General features: G+C 54.7%; 1 protein-coding gene across 5 annotated transcripts in view; it reads right to left on the bottom strand.

The window, feature by feature from the left end:
• Positions 1–3,753: 3,753 nt before the first annotated feature.
• ELMO2 (engulfment and cell motility 2) overlaps positions 3,754–17,743 on the bottom strand; it is a 38,766-nt gene continuing 24,776 nt past the window's right edge. For all 5 annotated transcript variants that reach the window (XM_020887198.2, XM_020887194.2, XM_070472719.1 and 2 more), the window contains 12 exons: positions 17,229–17,279; positions 12,867–12,989; positions 12,409–12,543; positions 11,737–11,841; positions 11,539–11,647; positions 11,067–11,203; positions 9,826–9,989; positions 9,598–9,710; positions 9,315–9,422; positions 8,484–8,566; positions 6,412–6,489; positions 3,754–5,270 (listed from right to left, as the gene is read on the bottom strand). In XM_020887198.2, coding sequence (XP_020742857.1) covers positions 5,070–5,270; positions 6,412–6,489; positions 8,484–8,566; positions 9,315–9,422; positions 9,598–9,710; positions 9,826–9,989; positions 11,067–11,203; positions 11,539–11,647; positions 11,737–11,841; positions 12,409–12,543; positions 12,867–12,989; positions 17,229–17,279 — 1,407 coding nt within the window. In that variant the 3' untranslated portion in view covers positions 3,754–5,069. The remainder of the gene's footprint in view (positions 5,271–6,411; positions 6,490–8,483; positions 8,567–9,314; positions 9,423–9,597; positions 9,711–9,825; positions 9,990–11,066; positions 11,204–11,538; positions 11,648–11,736; positions 11,842–12,408; positions 12,544–12,866; positions 12,990–17,228; positions 17,280–17,743) is intronic.

The following is a 17,743-nucleotide window of genomic DNA, read 5'->3' on the forward strand; positions in this document are numbered from 1 at the left end:
TCTGGGTGCCCTGTCTCACCCAGGGCCTTCCTCTCCCCGGACACGCAGGGCTCTTCCCTGCTGCCCCAGGGAGCCGAACGCTCTGCACACCCTGCGTTCCTTCCTCCGAGGGTCCTACTGATCATCAGCTCGGATGGCCCTTCCCGGGGGAGTGCTGCCCCCACGAACCCCCCGAGACTCGGCTGCTCCCCTACTCCTCCGTCATCACTTGTGTGCCAGGCCTGAGAGCCGGCTGTGGGGCACACAGCAGGCGTGGTGTTCACGACAGCTTATGGCCACCTGGCACCCTGTGCTCCCTATGTGGTTTGATTAGAGAGGGCACGTGATTTTCAGGGGATGATCTGGTCTTGGAGGCATTGAAAAGGAACCAGAAAACTAATGCCTCCTGTGCCTTAGCCTCTAACAACCACTTCCAAAAAGGCGGTGCCTGCCTTCAAGTCTCTGCCAAAGAAAACCAGTGAAACCAAGCCCTGCCTCCTTATCAATCCAGCCAAGCCTAATGAGCATCCAGAGCAGGTAGGCTGGGGTGGGGGGGGATACCAGGCGGACCCAGGTCCAGTGTGACCCACCTGCGGCCCCATCCATGTGTCTCTCCTTCTCCATGCTCCTCCCCGCTGAAATACCACCTCCTTCTGGAAGCCTTCCTATCAGACATATCTTACCTCCCCCACCCCCAGTCCTTTCTGAAAGGAAAGCACTCAGTTCTGTACTCTGGAACCTGGCTTACCAGGTCCCCTCCCCCTTGTGGGAGCTGGCTCAAGGCCTGGCCTGAAGGACACCCGAGGCTGTGGTTCTCTTCGGGAAATTCTGGAAACCTGTGCTCCCCACGTCAGACTCCTTCACATGACCAGAGAGTGGAGCATGCGGGCACCAAACCCACCTCTAACAGAACTCCAGGCCCACGCTCCTTCCTCTATACCAAGGCTTCCCAACTGTGGCATTAGTGCTATTTGGGGCCAGATAATTCTTTGCTGGGAGAAGCCCTGTCTGTGCATGGGAGGATGTTTAGCTGCATCCCTGGTTGTTGTGCACTAGGGGTCTGAAGCACCTCTTCCCCGCAAGTTGGGATGACCAAAAATGTCTCCAGATGTTGCCAACTGTTAACGTGGCAGGGGTGGGGGGGTGGGGGTGGGGCAAAACCACTCCCGCTTGAGACTGACTGCTAAGTCCCACAGGCAACCCGGCCTGCTGGCACTAGGCATTCCCTCTCCATGGTTCGCACGCCCCCCGCCCCCATCACCACCACACCAGGGCCATCTGCACCCTGCTGGGAATCGACTTCCTGCATCTTCTTGCTTCTGTAGTGGTTTCGGCCCAACACTGCCGTGCACACGATCCCTCCACTGTTAAAATCCTGCCTCTCTTTCAAGGAGCCAGCCCAGGCCCGCCACCTTTGGGAAGTCCCCATGAGGACCCCAGCCCACAGGGAGCACCTTTTCGAAAGTTAACGAGGCTCCTCACTGGTGTCCCTGCTTCCAATTCCTCCTACAGCCTGGAGGCCGCCATCCAGCCGCAGAGGTGGCCTGAGCATAGAAAGCAGACCAGGCCCTCACAGGGTTAATCCCAACTCCTCAGCAGACCCGAGGGGAAGGCCTCCCATCCTCTGCCCGCTTCTGCAACCTCATCTTCCCCTCCCCACCCCCAAGCCGCCACGCCGGCCCCTGGCCACTCGTCCAACACATCAGGCCTGTGTCCTTTGTATTCGCGGCCGCAGATCTTTGCTCAGCTGAACATCTTGGGGCCTGGGACGGGGTAGGGGTGTGAGGAGGGGGGCGTCTAATCCTGGTGGCACCTCCCACTACCTGACGTTTCCTTGTTTGTCCACGTGTTTACCACCCACCCCCGACTCCCAACCCACGGCGGGATGCGGCCTCTCCAAGTGCAGGGCCCGGTCTGCGTGATGCCCGCCTGGGTCACGCAGCGGGGAGCGAGCGCGGAGCCCGGGCCCCTCCACGACCGCGATACCGAGGCCCGAGAGGAGGAGGACCCCGGCGGGACCCGCGGCCGTGGCGCGCGGCGCCGAGCCTGGACCCCGCTCGCAGCCCCGCCCGGGTCCCCCTCCAACCCCGGGAGCGCGCGGAAGGCCCGCCGCGCGCCCACTCACCTCGCCCAGCCGGCGCTGCAGGCCTGGATCCTCTTGCCGGAAGTGAGAGGCCGACCGCCGCCACTGGGGGGCGCTTCTGCCGGAAGCCAATGGGGGCGGGGCCGGGTCAGGGGCGGAGCGTGTCGGGGCCGGGGGCGGGGCCGGGGGCGGGGCCGGGGGCGGGGCCGGGTCCCCCCCGTGAGGTCTGTGAAACCGCGTGCTGCACGCCTTGTCTCCCCAGGAGCCCGGCCTGAGCATCCCCCTTGGTTGTGTTTCCTGTGATCAACCAAGGTCCTGGTCAACCAAGGTGCCTGCTGCAAGAGCCCTGCCCACCACTGGCAGCCAGGAAAAGGTCACCTACTTACAAATTTAAGCATTTACCTTATTCCAACCCAGTGCTGGGCAACCATGGAAACACAGGTCTCTCCTGGGCTTTTTCCTATGGAAGCTCAAGCCAGCTAGGGAGTGATGTCGGAGGCATCAGGTTTCAGGACTTAGAAGATCCGTGGGAGGGAATAAATAGTAAACATTGGTGAAACATTTTGAGTGCCTGAAAATTTTATGAGCATGGTCTCAACTTCAGGAAGTTGAGTAAGCGGAGAACATCCCAGGCAGGAGAAAGAAGGCGGCGAGGAGAAGGCTGGAGTCTGGCTAGGAGCACACTTGTTTACACGAAGTTGACAAAAACCATGCGTTAGAAAAGTAGGCAAAAGGCAGGTTGTGGTAGGCCCCAAAACGCCAACTGGGGAGTTGAGATCTTACCCACTTTTCAGAATTCAGGGAAAGCATTAAGACCATGCTGAGAGAGAGAACCATTTGGAGGCCAGAACTGGCTAGGGTACATAGTGGGGTTCAGTTTGGAACTTTCTGCCCTCCCTCTCCAGCCACTTCTGGATGGCTCACAGGCTGGCTGCAAACAGGAGTCCTTGCAAGTGACCCAGCTGGGCTCCCTGGCCTCTCTGAACAGAAGGCTCAAGGCCAGAGTGTAAGCAGTTCTTTATGCAAATCACTGCTGCCCTGCCCCCGCCAGCTGGCATCACCAGGCATTCGTTCATTCAGCACTTACACCAACACCTACAATGGCACCGAGGCTCTTGGCTTTATTCAGTCAAGGCTGCATACACTTTCTGAGCCTTTTGAAAGCACTCGTCCTCACTCACTTCTTCCACAGAAGCAAGATGAAGTATCTATTTCATCACGGCCCTCAGTCAAGCCTCCAAGCCACCAAGGCTGAGGTTTGGAGGACAGTATGGAACACCAGCTGGCAGGCTGGGCACCGAGCACCGGCAGCACACAGAGTGAAGAACATGTCTTCCTTGTAAGGCACAAGTATCGAGCTGTTTCCTGGCCGTGTCCCTGGCAGGGGGAGGAGGGAGGCCATGTCCTCAGGGCTGTACCTGGCAGGCCTGAGCAGAAAGCACTTTGTCCCGGTGGGAGAGCCTGTGAGCGTCCTTAGCCAGCAGGCAGGTCTGTGTGTGTGTGTGCAGTCCCGCGTGTGGTGGGGCACAGTGGCTGAAGAGGAGGCGGCGGCGGCTCTAGGAAGGTGGCTGAGGACTCCAGCTGGAGCTCTCCAGCGTCTCCCAGACACAATGAAATGAAGGCTTGTCAAGGTGAAAGCTCCCCGGGGCAGGGAGCCAGTACAGAGAAACAGCTGTTAGTGGGAACCGGTGTGTACATGAAAGAGTATTTATTGAAAACATGGTTACTGACAGGAAGCTCCTGGCCACTCTCAGGTTACAATCTTGGCTTGCAACTGCAAGTGCTGACTTTTGGTTTGTGTTTTTTTTTTTGGCCTCCCATTTTATTTTCCCTCCAACACTCCACCCTAGGATAGGTAGATCTTATATAAATATATATACATGTCTGTAGAAGTATGGCCTATAGTAAAGAAAATATACAGTACACTCTTCACTGGGCAGTCCCCACCATGCTAGGCTACCAATACTGAAAGCCACGGTGCCCGCGCGTGTGGTTTACGAGTGCTGCAGCACCAGGGAAGCCTCATGGGCACAGCGGGGGCCTCTGCGGGCCCCAGCCGGCTCCCTGAAATCATGGCCAATGGCAGAGACCACAGCGCTGGGGGAGGAGGGCAGGGGAGGCAAACCTCCCGAGGCCAGGAAGGCCGAAGGAGTGCAAACTGGAAGGGCGGCTGTTCAGGTTAGGTGGGAGTTTTATCCCCAAGCAAGGACATGATATAAATGTGGAGGGGAGAGAAGTGGACTCTAGTGACCGCACCACAGTCTAGGCCCAGGTCTCCTCTCGGCTCTGCCTCGAGGCTCTGAGGGTGGGACTCAGTCTGCGTGTCTCTGACTTGCCAGGATGAGAGACTGCGAGCTTGCACGGAGACATGTCCCTCTGCCCAGGCAAATGCGTGGGCAAGAGGACCTGGTGGCCCTGGAGAACAGAGACATCAGAGCAGCAGCAGCAGCAGCAGCACGTTGGCCCTGGGCAAGGCCGGGTGAGCCCTCACGAAGACCGCAAAAGCAAGGGCAAGGCATCTACTGAGCAAAGGCCGAGGCTTCCACTTAGATCTGAGACACAGGCCTGGATCCCTTGAGGCTCTCAAACCACCCAACTTGTCTGTCCTCTGCGGACAGCCTTTCCTGGGCCAGCTCTCGCCCCCTTGGGGGATCCAGGCGACCGGTGAGCAGGCTCAGGGAGAAAAGGTGAGCGGCTGTGGTTGACTCTGGCTCCAGGAGCAGTTTCTTGGCCTGGAAGGCAAGGGTGTCTGCTGTCCGTCCCTCATGGCCCGTCCCCAGGCTCCACGGTGATGGCGAGGGCAGAGCACCCCGCCTTCACGACTCAGAGTGGATGGGGACCGAGAGGAGGCTCAGGGTGGCCCGAGGTGAGTCTGAGGTGTGACTGGCGCTGACTGGCCCCCACGGTCACTACGGATTCTGTACAAGCAAAGACAAGGCACCAGACTGCGAGTGTTCCTCCTGGGCCCCAAGTCCCTTGCGGGGTACTGTCTGCTCCGGCTCCAGGCTCAGCCGTAGTGGTAGACGAAGTCGTAGCTGCTGGGCTCCTTGGGCACCGGCGGTGGGGCCTCGGGGATCTGGATGTTCTCCAGGTCCAGCAGCCGCAGCTTCATCTCCATGCTCAGCAGGGTGTCCAGGTCACTCTTGGTCAGCTCGCTGGACATGTCCTTCCCCAGGAGGGCACTGAGGCCATCGATCCAGATGCAGTACTGTGGGAAGCAAGTTGCAAATGTCACCCGGGGGCCCCTGGTCAGCGGAGGGCCTGCTGCGGTCCCTTTGCTGAGAGGGCTCAGAGAGTCTCTCTGGGGCCCTGCAGGACAGGCAGCACGGATCCGAGATAATGGCGAAGGTAAGCTGGGAGATGCTTGCTGGGAGGTGCTTGCTGGGAGGTCACTTGCTCAAAAGACCTTTTGATTTTTATAAGGGATTTACATTTAAACTCCCTAAGATAATATGAAGTGTGATTTAAAAAAAAATACTATTAAGGAAAACAGCAAAATGGGATCTAAGAACAGGGACATCAGCTACCTGAGATCGCCCCCAAATCTGGAATAGTGGGAAGGAAAGACATATCTGGTGAAAAAGGCAGGAAAGGAATCCCTGTAAAAATCAACTTTTTTTCAAGAGAAGTAAATTTAAAAAAAAATCAATAAATGTTAAAAATAAGTACTAGAAAAGCTGAACTTGATGGTTTCAGGATAAGAGGGAACAACAGAGAATTCTCAACCCATTCCTCCCTAATTCCTCTTGTTCCATCTTTTTCATACCTTTGCTCACCTGTCTCCCACCTGCAAGTTCTTCATTTCTTCCCAATAAACTCCACTGGCAGCTCAGGCCCCCTGCCTTAGGGTCTCCTCTTCCAGAAGCCCCACCTCCAGTTCCCTCCAGTGGCTCCCAGAGCTCACCAGACACGTATGCTGTTAACCACAGTTGCTCTTTAATATCTAGCATCTTCTGGTGGTACAGATGAAACTGCAGGCCCCGTGTCAGGAGCGCAAGATCCACCTGGCTTCAAAGCCCAGGTCAGATGCACTACAACATGTGCCCCATAAACACAAGGAGGGAGGACTGGTCAGGTTCTCTTGGGTGGGTGGCCATGCAGAAACTGCAAAGAGGAGACTTTTCCTAGTTCCAGGCAAATAAGTTACCCCTAGTGGACCTTGTCCTTCTAAAGACAACCTACTGCTGCTGGAAGGACCCCCGGCATGGCAGATCTTTGGTGTCACAGTCTTCGAGACACTCTGGAAGCCCCTGCCTTTAGAAAGATGTGCCTGTTCTGCTCACTCCTCCCCTCCAGCTGCAGAGTCACAGAGAAGGCTCGGCTGTCCAAGACAGGGCCACATCGCTCACCTCGTACTTATTAGGTGCAATGAAGTTTAAGGTCTCATCAGGGTCATACAGAATGGAGAAAGCCAATTCCAGCACCTCCTAAAGGAGAAAGGGTTCCAGTTATCTGGAGCAATGTAATGGCCTGAGCTCTACACACCAAGATCTTGGCCAGAGTCCTAGCAATTTGGCACCATCACCAAATGCGCCTATTCACATGTGACGGCATCAAGGTCCTCAGGCTCATGCACAAGTGGGGCTGGAGATGAGGCCAGCAGTCATCAACCTTCACTTACCCACTCCCCACCCAAGTCATGCCTGGGATGTGATGACACTTTTAAGGTTATAGAGAACTCATTTCTCAATACTCTGAACCTTTGAATGTCAGAGTTCATGACTGTGTATTATCTCAAATATATATATATATATATATGGGTAATTAAACAGAAAGTCTTAACAGTTTAAAAAAAAACCCACCACAACAAAAACAAATTGTGGCCACAGATGGAACAACTTGAGCATCAACAACACAACTGTAATGAAAGAAATATAACAGGCTTAAATCCATGAGTTTATAATAATACTAAAAAACAAAACACATGCACAAAATAAGTCACTGTTGGACGATACCAGAGACCTAACTCCTTGTTTTAAAAGTAGGTACTTAAAAGGGAAGAATCAAGCGTTTAGCCTCCCTTCTTATATAAACTGTACCACTGGGAAACCAGTCAATGACGGCAAGTTTCTCTTTAGAGAAGCAGTTCAGTTAATACATGAAAAGGGATGACTGCACTGGAATCTCACTAGTTTGCAAACCTTAATGTACTAATGAAACAAGGCACTGAGCGTCCAGAGTCTGCTAACATCACAAAGAGAGAGACATTATGTGCCTCTTGATAGAATATGATACCATCTAGGAAGGAGTCTGGCCACAATAAAAAAGGTCAGGCCTGGACTGGATCAAGCCTCAAGGTCTCGCTACCAATTACAGATCTGGGACAGAGGAACAGACTCAACTACACCATGGGGAGACAATCAGCAGATTTTAGACTCTGGAAAACTACCAAACAAGCAACCTGGTTTCCTCAACTAATGAACTGCAAAGAGAGAGGGGGAAAAAGATGGAGGGGGAACTTATGAATTAAGAAATTAAAAGAGGGAATTCTCTGGCAGTCCAGTGGTCAGGACTCTTGTGTTTTCACTGCTGAGGGCCTGGGTTCAATCCCTGATCAGGGAACTAAGATCCCACAAATAAATAATAAAAAATAAAATTCTTTAAATTAAAAACATTTTTTTTAAGAATTAAAAAAAACCTTAAAGACTAATCACAATGTGTGTCTGTGTCTCTCGCACACTCGGTCATGTCTTATTCTTTGTGACCCAGTGGATGGTAGCCCACCAGGCTCCTCTGTCCATGGAATTTTCCAGGTAAGAATATTGGACTTTGTTGCCATTTGCTCCTCCAGGGGATTTTCCCGATCCAGGGATCAAACCCACGTCTTCTGCATCGCCTGCACTGCAGGAAGATTCTTTACCGCTGAGCCACCAGGGAAGCCCCATCACAATGTGTAGACCCTATCTGGATCCTGATTCGGCAGACAAACTGGGTTTGAGTGTGTGTGTATGTGCGTGCAAATGCTTATAAACATTTATGTATTTTTATGTGGAGAAAGTGGGATTTTTTAAGACAGTGGAAAAATCAAGTATCAGTGGAATATTTGATTCTAAATAACAACTTTTTATCTCCTTTTAGATGTGAAAACAGTATTGTGATTATGTTAAACAGAGTCCTTATAATTCAGAAATACAATCTAAATGTTTACAGGTAAAATGAAATAACACTTGAGATTTTCTTCAAAGTAATAAGTGAAGAGGGACAAGTGGACGTGGACATTGCCATGGTGGATGAGGCTGGGCAAGGCCTATATGAGGGTTCTTTCTATTTTGGTGTCTGTTCAGACTGTTCTTAATAAAACAGTCAGGGTCAGTTTAAAGAGAGAGAATGGGAGGCCATGCATCCAGAAAGCAGCCACCACCGACTATGCCCAGGATCACTGGGACAGCAGCTCAGACTCAGCTCAGACTTCTCCACTCACCTTGTTCTGTTTTAGAGCACTTTTCTCTTTCATGTGGGGACAATCCTTCCCAGTGACAATGGCCTTAATGTCTGCAACAGGAACTGAAAAACGAAGAGAATTAGTTTCCGGAAGCTTTATGCTGTAGGTTGGTCCCTGCATCCAATCTGGTGCTGAAAGGGACGCCCTAGCCCCCAGCCCCACAGTGCTGTGAGCTCAGGGAGGGTGGCCTACGTCATTCCCTCCTCTGTGGCCCCTTGGCCTGGACCCTGGCCTGCTGGGGTCAGTGCCAGACCTCTGCATGGTCTCCCGAACGAACGGGGCCTCAGACACCTCACTTCCACTTCACAGTAATAAGGATGACAACGTTGGCCATAGCAACTGGCAACTAATGATTACTCTTCCTCCCTGCCAGCCACTGTTCTAAGTGCTTTACAGATAGGACTCATTCAATCCTCTGAAGGGGGCAATGTGGCTATTATTCCCATTTTATAGAAGAATCTAAGGCAGAGAGGAGAAGTAACTTGTAATTAATTAGAATTAACAGCAAAGCCAGGATCTGAATCCAGGCAGTCAGGCTTCAGAGCTTCTGCTCTTAACCACTGCCTTTCAACTCAGTATTGCATCATCCTTTCCAATCTGCAAAACCCATTCCTATCTGTGATCTTACTGAATCTCCAAACAGCTCCTTGATGTCAACCAGATAGAGAGAACCACTGACCACCTGGGAAACAGGTTCAGATGAAATAACGGGCCTGAGGCCAGATAACCAGTTTGCAGCAGCCAAAAGCAGAACTCAGATCTGCTGACAGGAGTCCGGCTACACGACAGCCCACGGGGACCTGAACTTACTCTTCTCCTGCAGGGACTCAAACGTCACCTCCCCTTGAGGGCTGTCATCCAAGTCCCCGTAGTGCAGGACTTTGTGGTTCAGGGCCAGACGGCAGTACCAGAAACGCTCTGGAACACACGGGAAGCCAGGCAGGTGAACGAGGACAGTTCTAGGAAAGGCCGGGCACACGAGGGGCCAAGAGAGGACTCGCTCCCTGCCCGCTCCCCCCAGGGACGCCGCAGGCCCGCGAGCGGCGGCGCCAGGCAGGAGGGACGGACATCCAGGAACGCGCCCTCAGGTCACCTTGCCTCCGGCGGTTCCCAATCTTCCGGAAGCTGCTCCCCTCACAGAGCCGGTTCAGTCGCTGCTGCTTGATCAGCTCCAGGATCTCGGGCTGGATCTTCTCCCTCAGCTCCCTGGGGTGGACGAGCACCTGAATCAGGGGAGGTCACGGGGACTGGGGGTGTGGGGGGGGTGGGGAAGGGAAGGTGCTGGCAGCACCCCCAGCACCGCCCCCGGCCGGGCACTTACACGATCGGCGGAGACTGGAAGTCATCCTGACTCATCCTCTCCGACTGGCGCAGCCGCAGGATCTCGGAATAGCTCAGGCTCCGCAGTTTGCTCTTGAACTGGTCCAGAGAGTTGGGTTTGGAGGGCAAAGCTCGAGTGATCTGCTCTCGGACCACCTGCATGACCTGAGAGAGGAGGAGGCGCAGCCTCAGCACAGCCCCAGGAAACGGACCCCGGGCTCTGTCCTCTGGGTCCTGGGCAGAGCAGGCACCACGGGCATCTGCTGGGCGAGGAAGAACACTGGCTCTCAAGGCACACTGCCTTAGACGGTTATGGAGGACCGCGATGCTGACAAACGCTTCATTTCTGGTACCTCTCAACAGGTCAACGGTGGGGGAGAATGAGAGGAGGTGGCTGGACCAGAGAGACAGGGGTTTAAGGCTTGACTGTGCACCTTAATCTGTTCCTCGAGCAACTCACTCAACATCCTTAGGACCCACCTACTGGTCTTTAAAGTGAGAGAAAGGAAGACACATCTTCGATGGAGGCCACCACGAGGAGTAGGAGACCCCCAGTCTCTGGATGCACCATGCCTGGCCCATTGGTGTGAGTACAAAATACCTGTTCCCTTAGAATAACAGCTACAGTAGAAAGCAGGACACCATCTGCATGTCCCATCAGCTCCCTACCAATGAAGGAAAAATACACAGAAAAAAAAAATACTAGAGGGAAACATCATCAGGGTCGTGGTCACTGGGCAGGGGAGTTAGATGTTCCCCTTCTTTATATTTTACAGTTTTTACAGTGAGGTGAGCAGCTTCAAAAGAGCCAACTCCTAGATGATGAGCTTTTGAGGGCCTGGCAGTGCCGTCAGAGAGGCAGGTACTCAGAAAGCATCGAGGAGTGGCTCCTACTGCTAAGTAGCCCTGACGTGAACTCACACTGGTCACTCGGACTCTAACACTGCCGCGGTGCCTGCGCAGCCTGTGTGCTCTGTCACCCCTGCTGTCCCGGCCAGCTTCCCTCCTGTCCCCAAAGGAAGGCGGGAGGGGCTGGTACTGGTCCACCGGGCGGAACAGCGGTCCAGCGGGGAGACCCCTGCTCAGGGTTCTGGGGCTGCTGATACTCTCAACACCTCTGTCCTGTGACTCAGCGCTGCCAACCACGCCGTCTTCCAGCTCAGAGGGGGCCAGGCTTGGGCCAGCTGCCCCAGGCTGCCCTGGGGTGGCCTTGCCCAGGCCTCGGAGCTCTGCGACCCTGACCTTGTTGAAGTCCTCGGCTGTCGCCCTCATCTCCTTCCAGGTCTTGTTCAGCAGCTGGATGCAGATGCCAAAGAGCTCCTCGAACGCGCGGTCGTGGGTGAAGAACATCGGGTGGTAGTCGTTGCGTCCCTCATTTGCTGTGGAAGGAGAAGCGGGCAAAGGATGACGCTGGGGGCCCGTGTCCAGAAGCCTGGGCTCCTCTGCAGTCCGGAGGAACAGAATCAGACTCAGAACTGGGAGGGTAAGTGGGTGGTGGCGAAGCTGCCAAACGTTCTCAGATCACCAGCTCAAACAAGCCACAGCCACGACTCCCGTGATAAACAAGGGTAGACGGGTTACAGCTCACTCAGTGATTAAAAAAAAATAAAGCCCAAGAAGGCTGTCCAGGTGCACGGACGCCTAACGCCGCACCTTCGGGTCTCACCGGGCTTCCGAGCCCAGGGAATGGGCGTGCAGGGAGCCACGCACTTACGCAGTTCCCCGACCTGCAGGATCTCACACAGCATCTTGGTGAGCTCGATCGCACTGCGGCCAAAGGGGCACTCGTGCTTGTCTTCTCTGCTGCTGTTCTCCAGGACGATCTGCAGGCGAGGAGAGGGCGTGAGGGAGGGAGGGGGCGGGCAGGCAGGTGACGGGGCGTCCGTGGGCGGCAGCTGGCCCCAGCCTTTACCCGGATGTAGGTGTCCTGGTGGAATTTCGCCAAGTACAGCATGTTGTCCAAGGCCAGCATCCCGGGCGGAGTCTGGGTGAAGTCCATCGCGGGGTTGATGTGGTTCTGGGGAAAGAAAGACATCTGACTTAAGCCCCGACGGTCTCCCCTTGTGGGGGCTCACTCGGGGGGACGTCCGATCGCCCCTGCACTATGCCTGCCCCTGCTGAAGCCCCTGTTACGTGCCATCTCTACTGCGAGGGCTTGGGTTCCTGGCCACTGGACTGAGGCTGACTTGTCTGGCATCCCCAGGGCCTAGAATACTGCTGGTTGCTGAGTAGATGCCCAGTAAGTATTTAATTAACTCCATCCTCAAGCTGTCTCCTATCACAATACACACTCCAGCTTTTCATGGAACCAGCTGCTTTGATGAGCGGTCCCCTCTCCACTCATCTGGCCCACTTCCTGGGCCCTCCTACAGATGGGTTTGTTTCAAGGGGCCAAATGTTGCACATAAACTTGTGAACCTGCCACGGCCAAAGTGGACCAAGCGCTGAGGGCCCGCCAGCTTCCCCTGACGTTACGAGATGTTACGAGGGAGGGCTGTCAGGGTTCTGTCTGGGGCTGGGGGGGGGGGCTCTGACTCCCTGTCAGGGGAGAAGGTCTACAGTGTTAGTACTCTGGGAAACTTACAGTGAACCCCAGCATTTTGTAGTCCTTGGTGTACATGGCTTTGCGTTTCTCAGTCCCACTCCCGGGGGCGTTGCTGGGGTCAGACTCTGCATCAAATGCAATCCTCCTCAGTTCAAATATAATGTCTCTTTGAGCCTGGGAGGTGAAACAGACTGTCAGCAGATGAGTCAGCTGATCAAAGGAAGCAAGGAAAAGAGTGGGTTGAGCTTTTGCGGGCAGAACCCTGGCCCCGATCAATCCCTGAGGAGGCATCACACAGAAGGATACAGATGGGCTTGGCCCAGGATCACCAGCAGGAAGGGATCACGGTGAGGCACAGAGCTGACAAAACCGTTTTTGCAGACACAACGAAGCACAGTTCCTAGCACAAAGCAGGTGCTCCAAACACAGGGCAGAGGGCACCAGGTCACAAGGCACACAATGCCAGCCGGGACAGCCCGGTCCCACTGGCAGCCTACCTGGTCGTTGGGGTCCATCTTGGTCATCATCCTCTCTTCCAGAAGGTTAAAGGTCAGGACTTGCAGGACATACAGCTGATGGGCCATCTCGGTTTTGATTGGGCGATTCCCTCGGATCACATGCTGGAAAGAACAAGGGCAGAGGGTTGAAGTGATTTCTGCTGGAGGGTTGCATCCATGCTGGTGAAAAAGACAGAGCATGGGCAGGGGACAGGGTTTCCTCCCCCTCAGAGAGCCTGCACGCTCCAGAAGGGGGGGATATGAACGGGCCTGACTCGGGCAGGGCTGATGCACTGCAAGCCCCAAGGGCACCATCTTTTTTTTCTGCCCAGCCCTGGGCAGGGAAGTAGGACAAAGGGTAAGGTTATGATGTGGTAGGTGGGTGGCTGGGCCTCATTCCAGTTGATCCCAACAACAGAGAGTGTGTCTCAAGAGTCATTGGCAGAACTGGACGGCACGCTTTTCTCAGGAAAATGTTCAGGATGGCCTCATCGAGGAGAGAGGTTTCAAAAAGATCCTTTTCTTTCAGTCGTCTTGAGACATGTACACCAAGGTGGGGGGCATCTAATGCTCCCTGTAGGGCCCCCACTCACCCCTTCTGTCTCCCCTTCCCCCTGCTCACTCTGGGTACGGCCCCCTCCCTGTGCCCCCACCCCAGTCCCTCTTCTCTCCCTGACTATCCCCCCTGCCCCGAGCTCACCGCCTCCTCCCGACACCCGCTCGCCCCAGCCGCTCAGGCCTCCTCCGCCGCCCACGCTGCATCTCTGCCCTGCCCTACTCGCCCCGCTGTCCTCCGGGCTGACCACGCCGGCCCACCCCGCCTCCCGCCCACGGCAGCCTCCTGCCCTTTCCCACGTGCTCCCTGCACGCCGTGCTCCCTCCATCTCACCCGCCGTCCTTAGGCCCCGGCGCTCTTGGTCTTCTCTTATCAAATGAAACTCCTGCCTGGTTCCCCACACGTACCACCGCCTGTCCCTTTCGAGTTCTCTTCCTCCGTCCAGCTCGTCTCGAGAGCTGTGCTGGCCAGCATGCAAGCCCCTGTCGTATGTGGCCACGTGCCTCTCCGTCAGTTAGAATTAACTCAAGTTACGAGGCCTCACTTAAGCTGAGGCACTGGCCTCACGTTCAGCTCAGGAGGCACCTGCGGCTGGTGGCTACCGTCCAGCGACAGAGCTGGTGTGGAACATGTCCATCCGCAGAAAGTCCTGCTGTGTCTAAAGTACTCTAGCGTTCCCTCACTTGAGATCAGTCCTTCTCCAGAGCTTGCACACTCTCTTCAGATCTGTGCAGCCCAATCTGGTAGCCACTGGCCACCCGTGTCTGCTGAACACGGGAAATGTGGCAGGGCCAGACCAAGATGTGCTGCGAATGTAAACTGCACACTGGATATCAGGGTCTTGGCGTGAAAAAAAAAATGTAAAATATCTTAATCATTTTTCTATTGATTACATGGTGATATCATAGGGTTTCAGACATACTGGGTTAAATGTAGTATGCTATCAAAATTAATTTTCCCTATGTACTATGCTATTAAAAAAAATTAATTTTCCTCCCTCTTTTGATGCTGCTACTAGAACACTGATGATGAAACCAGCAGCTCACATCATATTCCCACTGGCCCGCACTGCCCTAGGCTTCCTCTCCCCACCTGTGACTCCAGAGCTCTTCCTTTCTCTTCCTTTCCCTGGACTGCAAGGCCCATCACAGGATCCACAAGTCACAGGTGGGTACTGAAATTAAACTGAAACTGTCCAGAACGACAAGTCCAGTTCTCCAGGTGCACCTGGCGCATCTCGAGCGCCCCATAGCCGCCCGTGGCAGGCTCTGCGCTGCCCCTGCCTGGCCCGCGGTGCGCATGCTCCGCCCTCATCTCCCACCCCAGCCCTCTTCGGCCGCCTCCGCCGTGGGTCTGGGTGTCCGTCTGTCTCTCCAGCCTCCTTTTCACGGTCTGCCCACACCAGTCCCTCTCCTCCGCCTTGGCCGCTTCGGGCCCTTCCGCTTCCGCCCGAGTCTCTTCCTTTCTCCGGGTCCTGCTGCCACCCTGGTTCCTCCCCACCTGTCTGCCCCTGTTCCTCCCTCCTCGCCTCGCTCCATTTCATAAAGCCACTCTGAAGACAGCCTGGTTTTCATTCACTGTAATCCCCCTTCCTCACACTGAGCGACGTCGGAGCGGGGGGAGGGTGGTGACTCCAGCCCTCAGAGGCTTAAGGAGGGACAGCTCCAGTCTGATGGAGTCTCATTCGACTGTCAAGCTCGAGGCCTCCGCTCTCTGACTCGACTCCGCTAAAGCCAGACGGAAGTGAGCGCGCATTAACCTTTTCTGAGCGGACCGTTTGGGTCCCGAGTCCTGACGCCAAACTGTCTTCTCTAGTGGACGGAAGCCTTGCTTGTTCGCCAGGTTTGTCCAGGAACAAGCTGACATTCTAAACCCACTGATGAAAAGGACGAGCCCCGGAATTCATTCAAATTCTCTCGGGAGGGCACCCACTCCCACACACGCAGAGGACGGCGCCTGACAGCTGCCCGGGCATGGGGACGGGCCCCGGTGCGGCAGGCGGGGGCAGCAGCGTCTGCTCCTGTCCATCCTGCCGCCCCGGCAGGGGGGCTCTGAGCGGGGAGACAGCCCCAAGGCGGGGGCTGGTTCTGCGGGGTGGCGTCTGGCTCTGCCTGTTCACAGCAGCTGACCCACTTCTCAGGCGCCCACGGGGACGTCTTGAATCGTGCCCCCCCATGCGTCTCGTTCACGGTGAAGGAACTGCCCCTGTGAGCAGAGCGCTCACGGAGCGCCAGGCCTCCCGCTAAGTCCTGAGTACAGTGTACATCAGCTCCTTCGGTCCCCACGTCCGGGTGAGCAGATCGAAGCCCACAGAAGGGGAGCAGATTGCTCAAGATCAAGGACCGGTTAATGGGGGGGTGGGGAGTGGCAGCCAACTCCAAAGTTCATGTTCAGAATTCTGAAGGCTTCACACTTGACTCTTTGATTTCTCATTTTGTTTCCTTCACTGAAGTCTCCCAGTTTTGCCTTGTTTTTGACAACCAATACAATGGCCTCCTTTTAACCAAGCTCCTTGGTCTCTTCCTCAGGCCTCACCGCCCGCCTCAGCTCTCTCCCCACCGCTGCCCCTCAGAAAACACAGTCCTTGAAGTGTGATCTTTCTAAAAGGCAGCAGGGTTATTTACCCTCAATTGCTTTTTGAAAAAAAACAAAAACAAAAACTAAGGTCCTCTTTGCTACCTCACCAGCTGGTCATGGGCTTCCCTGGTGGCTCAGATGGTAAATAATCTGCCTGCAATGCGGAAGACCTGGGTTTGATCCCTGGGTCAGGAAGATCCGCTGGAGGAGGGCATGGCAACCCACTCCAGTGTTCTTGCCTGGAGAATCCCGTGGACAGAGAAGCCTGGAAAGCTACAGTCTGTGGGGTCGCAGAGTTGGACACGACTGAGCGACTAAGCACAGCGCACAGCCAATCACAAATCCTTGCTCCACCCTTCACAGGACCACTCACTCCTCCTGGGCGTCCCCCTTCCCCACGCAGGAATTCCTCTTCTGATTGGACTGCTCCTGTATCCCCAGCCTCACCTACAGCCTCCTACACCCCTCCTTCACGGCGGGACTGCCGGGTCCTCCCTTGGAACCCACAGGCCAGGCATCCCTCCCAGGGCCCCATACAACTCGGGGTTATGACTAGTGTCAGTTGAATGAACTGCTCTTTCTGTGTCTATTTTAACACAGTCCTTCTGGATAAACTTTTTTTGGAGTTGTGGGGCAAAACAGTTGGCAGCAAACAGCCAGCCAGTATTAGCTGGCTAAGGACCTCTGGAGGCTCTGCAGTTCCCGGTGGGCCAGCCTCCTCGAGACAACCCTGATTACAGGATCACAAAACACAGCTTTCCAACTGAGGAAGGGTTAAGTACCTACCAGTAAGTTTCCTGAGTGCCCACCTTGCTCCATAGTAATTTCACTAATAATAGTACAACTATAAGAATCGTAGGGGCTTCCCTGGTGGCTTGGTAGTAAAGAATCCACCTGCCAATGCAGGAGACACAGGTTCGGTCCCTGATCTGGGAGGATCCCATGTGCTGCGGAACAGCTGTCGGGCCTGTGCTCTAGACCCAGGGAGCCACAACTACTGAGCTCACGTGCTGCAGCTACTGAAGCCCACACACCCTAGAGCCGGTGCTCCATGCCTAGGGAAGCCACTGCAAGGACGCACCTGTGCACCGCCGCTAGAGAGAAGCCCCCGCTGCAAAGGCCCAGCACAGCCAAAAATAAATAAATAACTTTTTAAAAAACAATAATAGTTGCAGTTAACTGTAACAAAACAGTAACAGTAACAAAATACAGCTTGTCTGGGAACTTACATTGAGGATTATGGACCGAAGGTGCTTCTGTGCAAATGCGTTGGCCATGTCCTGTTGAGAAGAAGAGGCAAACCTGAGCCGGTGGCAGGCATGCAGTTGTGACAACAATCCAAAGGAAGGGATGTCACAGCTCTTAGGTTTTTTCCCTTGATTTTTTTCTTCTTTTCAAATGAAAAGTGGGCACATGGGGTAAAAATTCACAGACCTTCAACTATGTATTTTATACTCTGAAAAATTCCTACACATTTTCTTTTCAGAGTACAAATGAAGGCAAACAGGGCTTCCTTTCTCAATGGCACAATCAACTGAGTCATCTTCAGAGAGGGACAAAGACTGCTTTAGGACGAGACGTTACAAGGACGCTGGGCAATGGACAATGAGCACAGGGCACAGAGCGGCGTGATGGTTCCCAGGCCACATGCACGGTCCCCGGCTGGAATCACTGCCAAGGCTGCAAGGGGCTCTGGTGAAACGCTGACTCCAAACCAGGGAAAGGCCTTGGCCCCAGCATCCCC

This window comes from Odocoileus virginianus, chromosome 9, assembly GCF_023699985.2.
Source record: "Odocoileus virginianus isolate 20LAN1187 ecotype Illinois chromosome 9, Ovbor_1.2, whole genome shotgun sequence".
Classification (NCBI taxonomy): domain Eukaryota; kingdom Metazoa; phylum Chordata; class Mammalia; order Artiodactyla; family Cervidae; genus Odocoileus; species Odocoileus virginianus.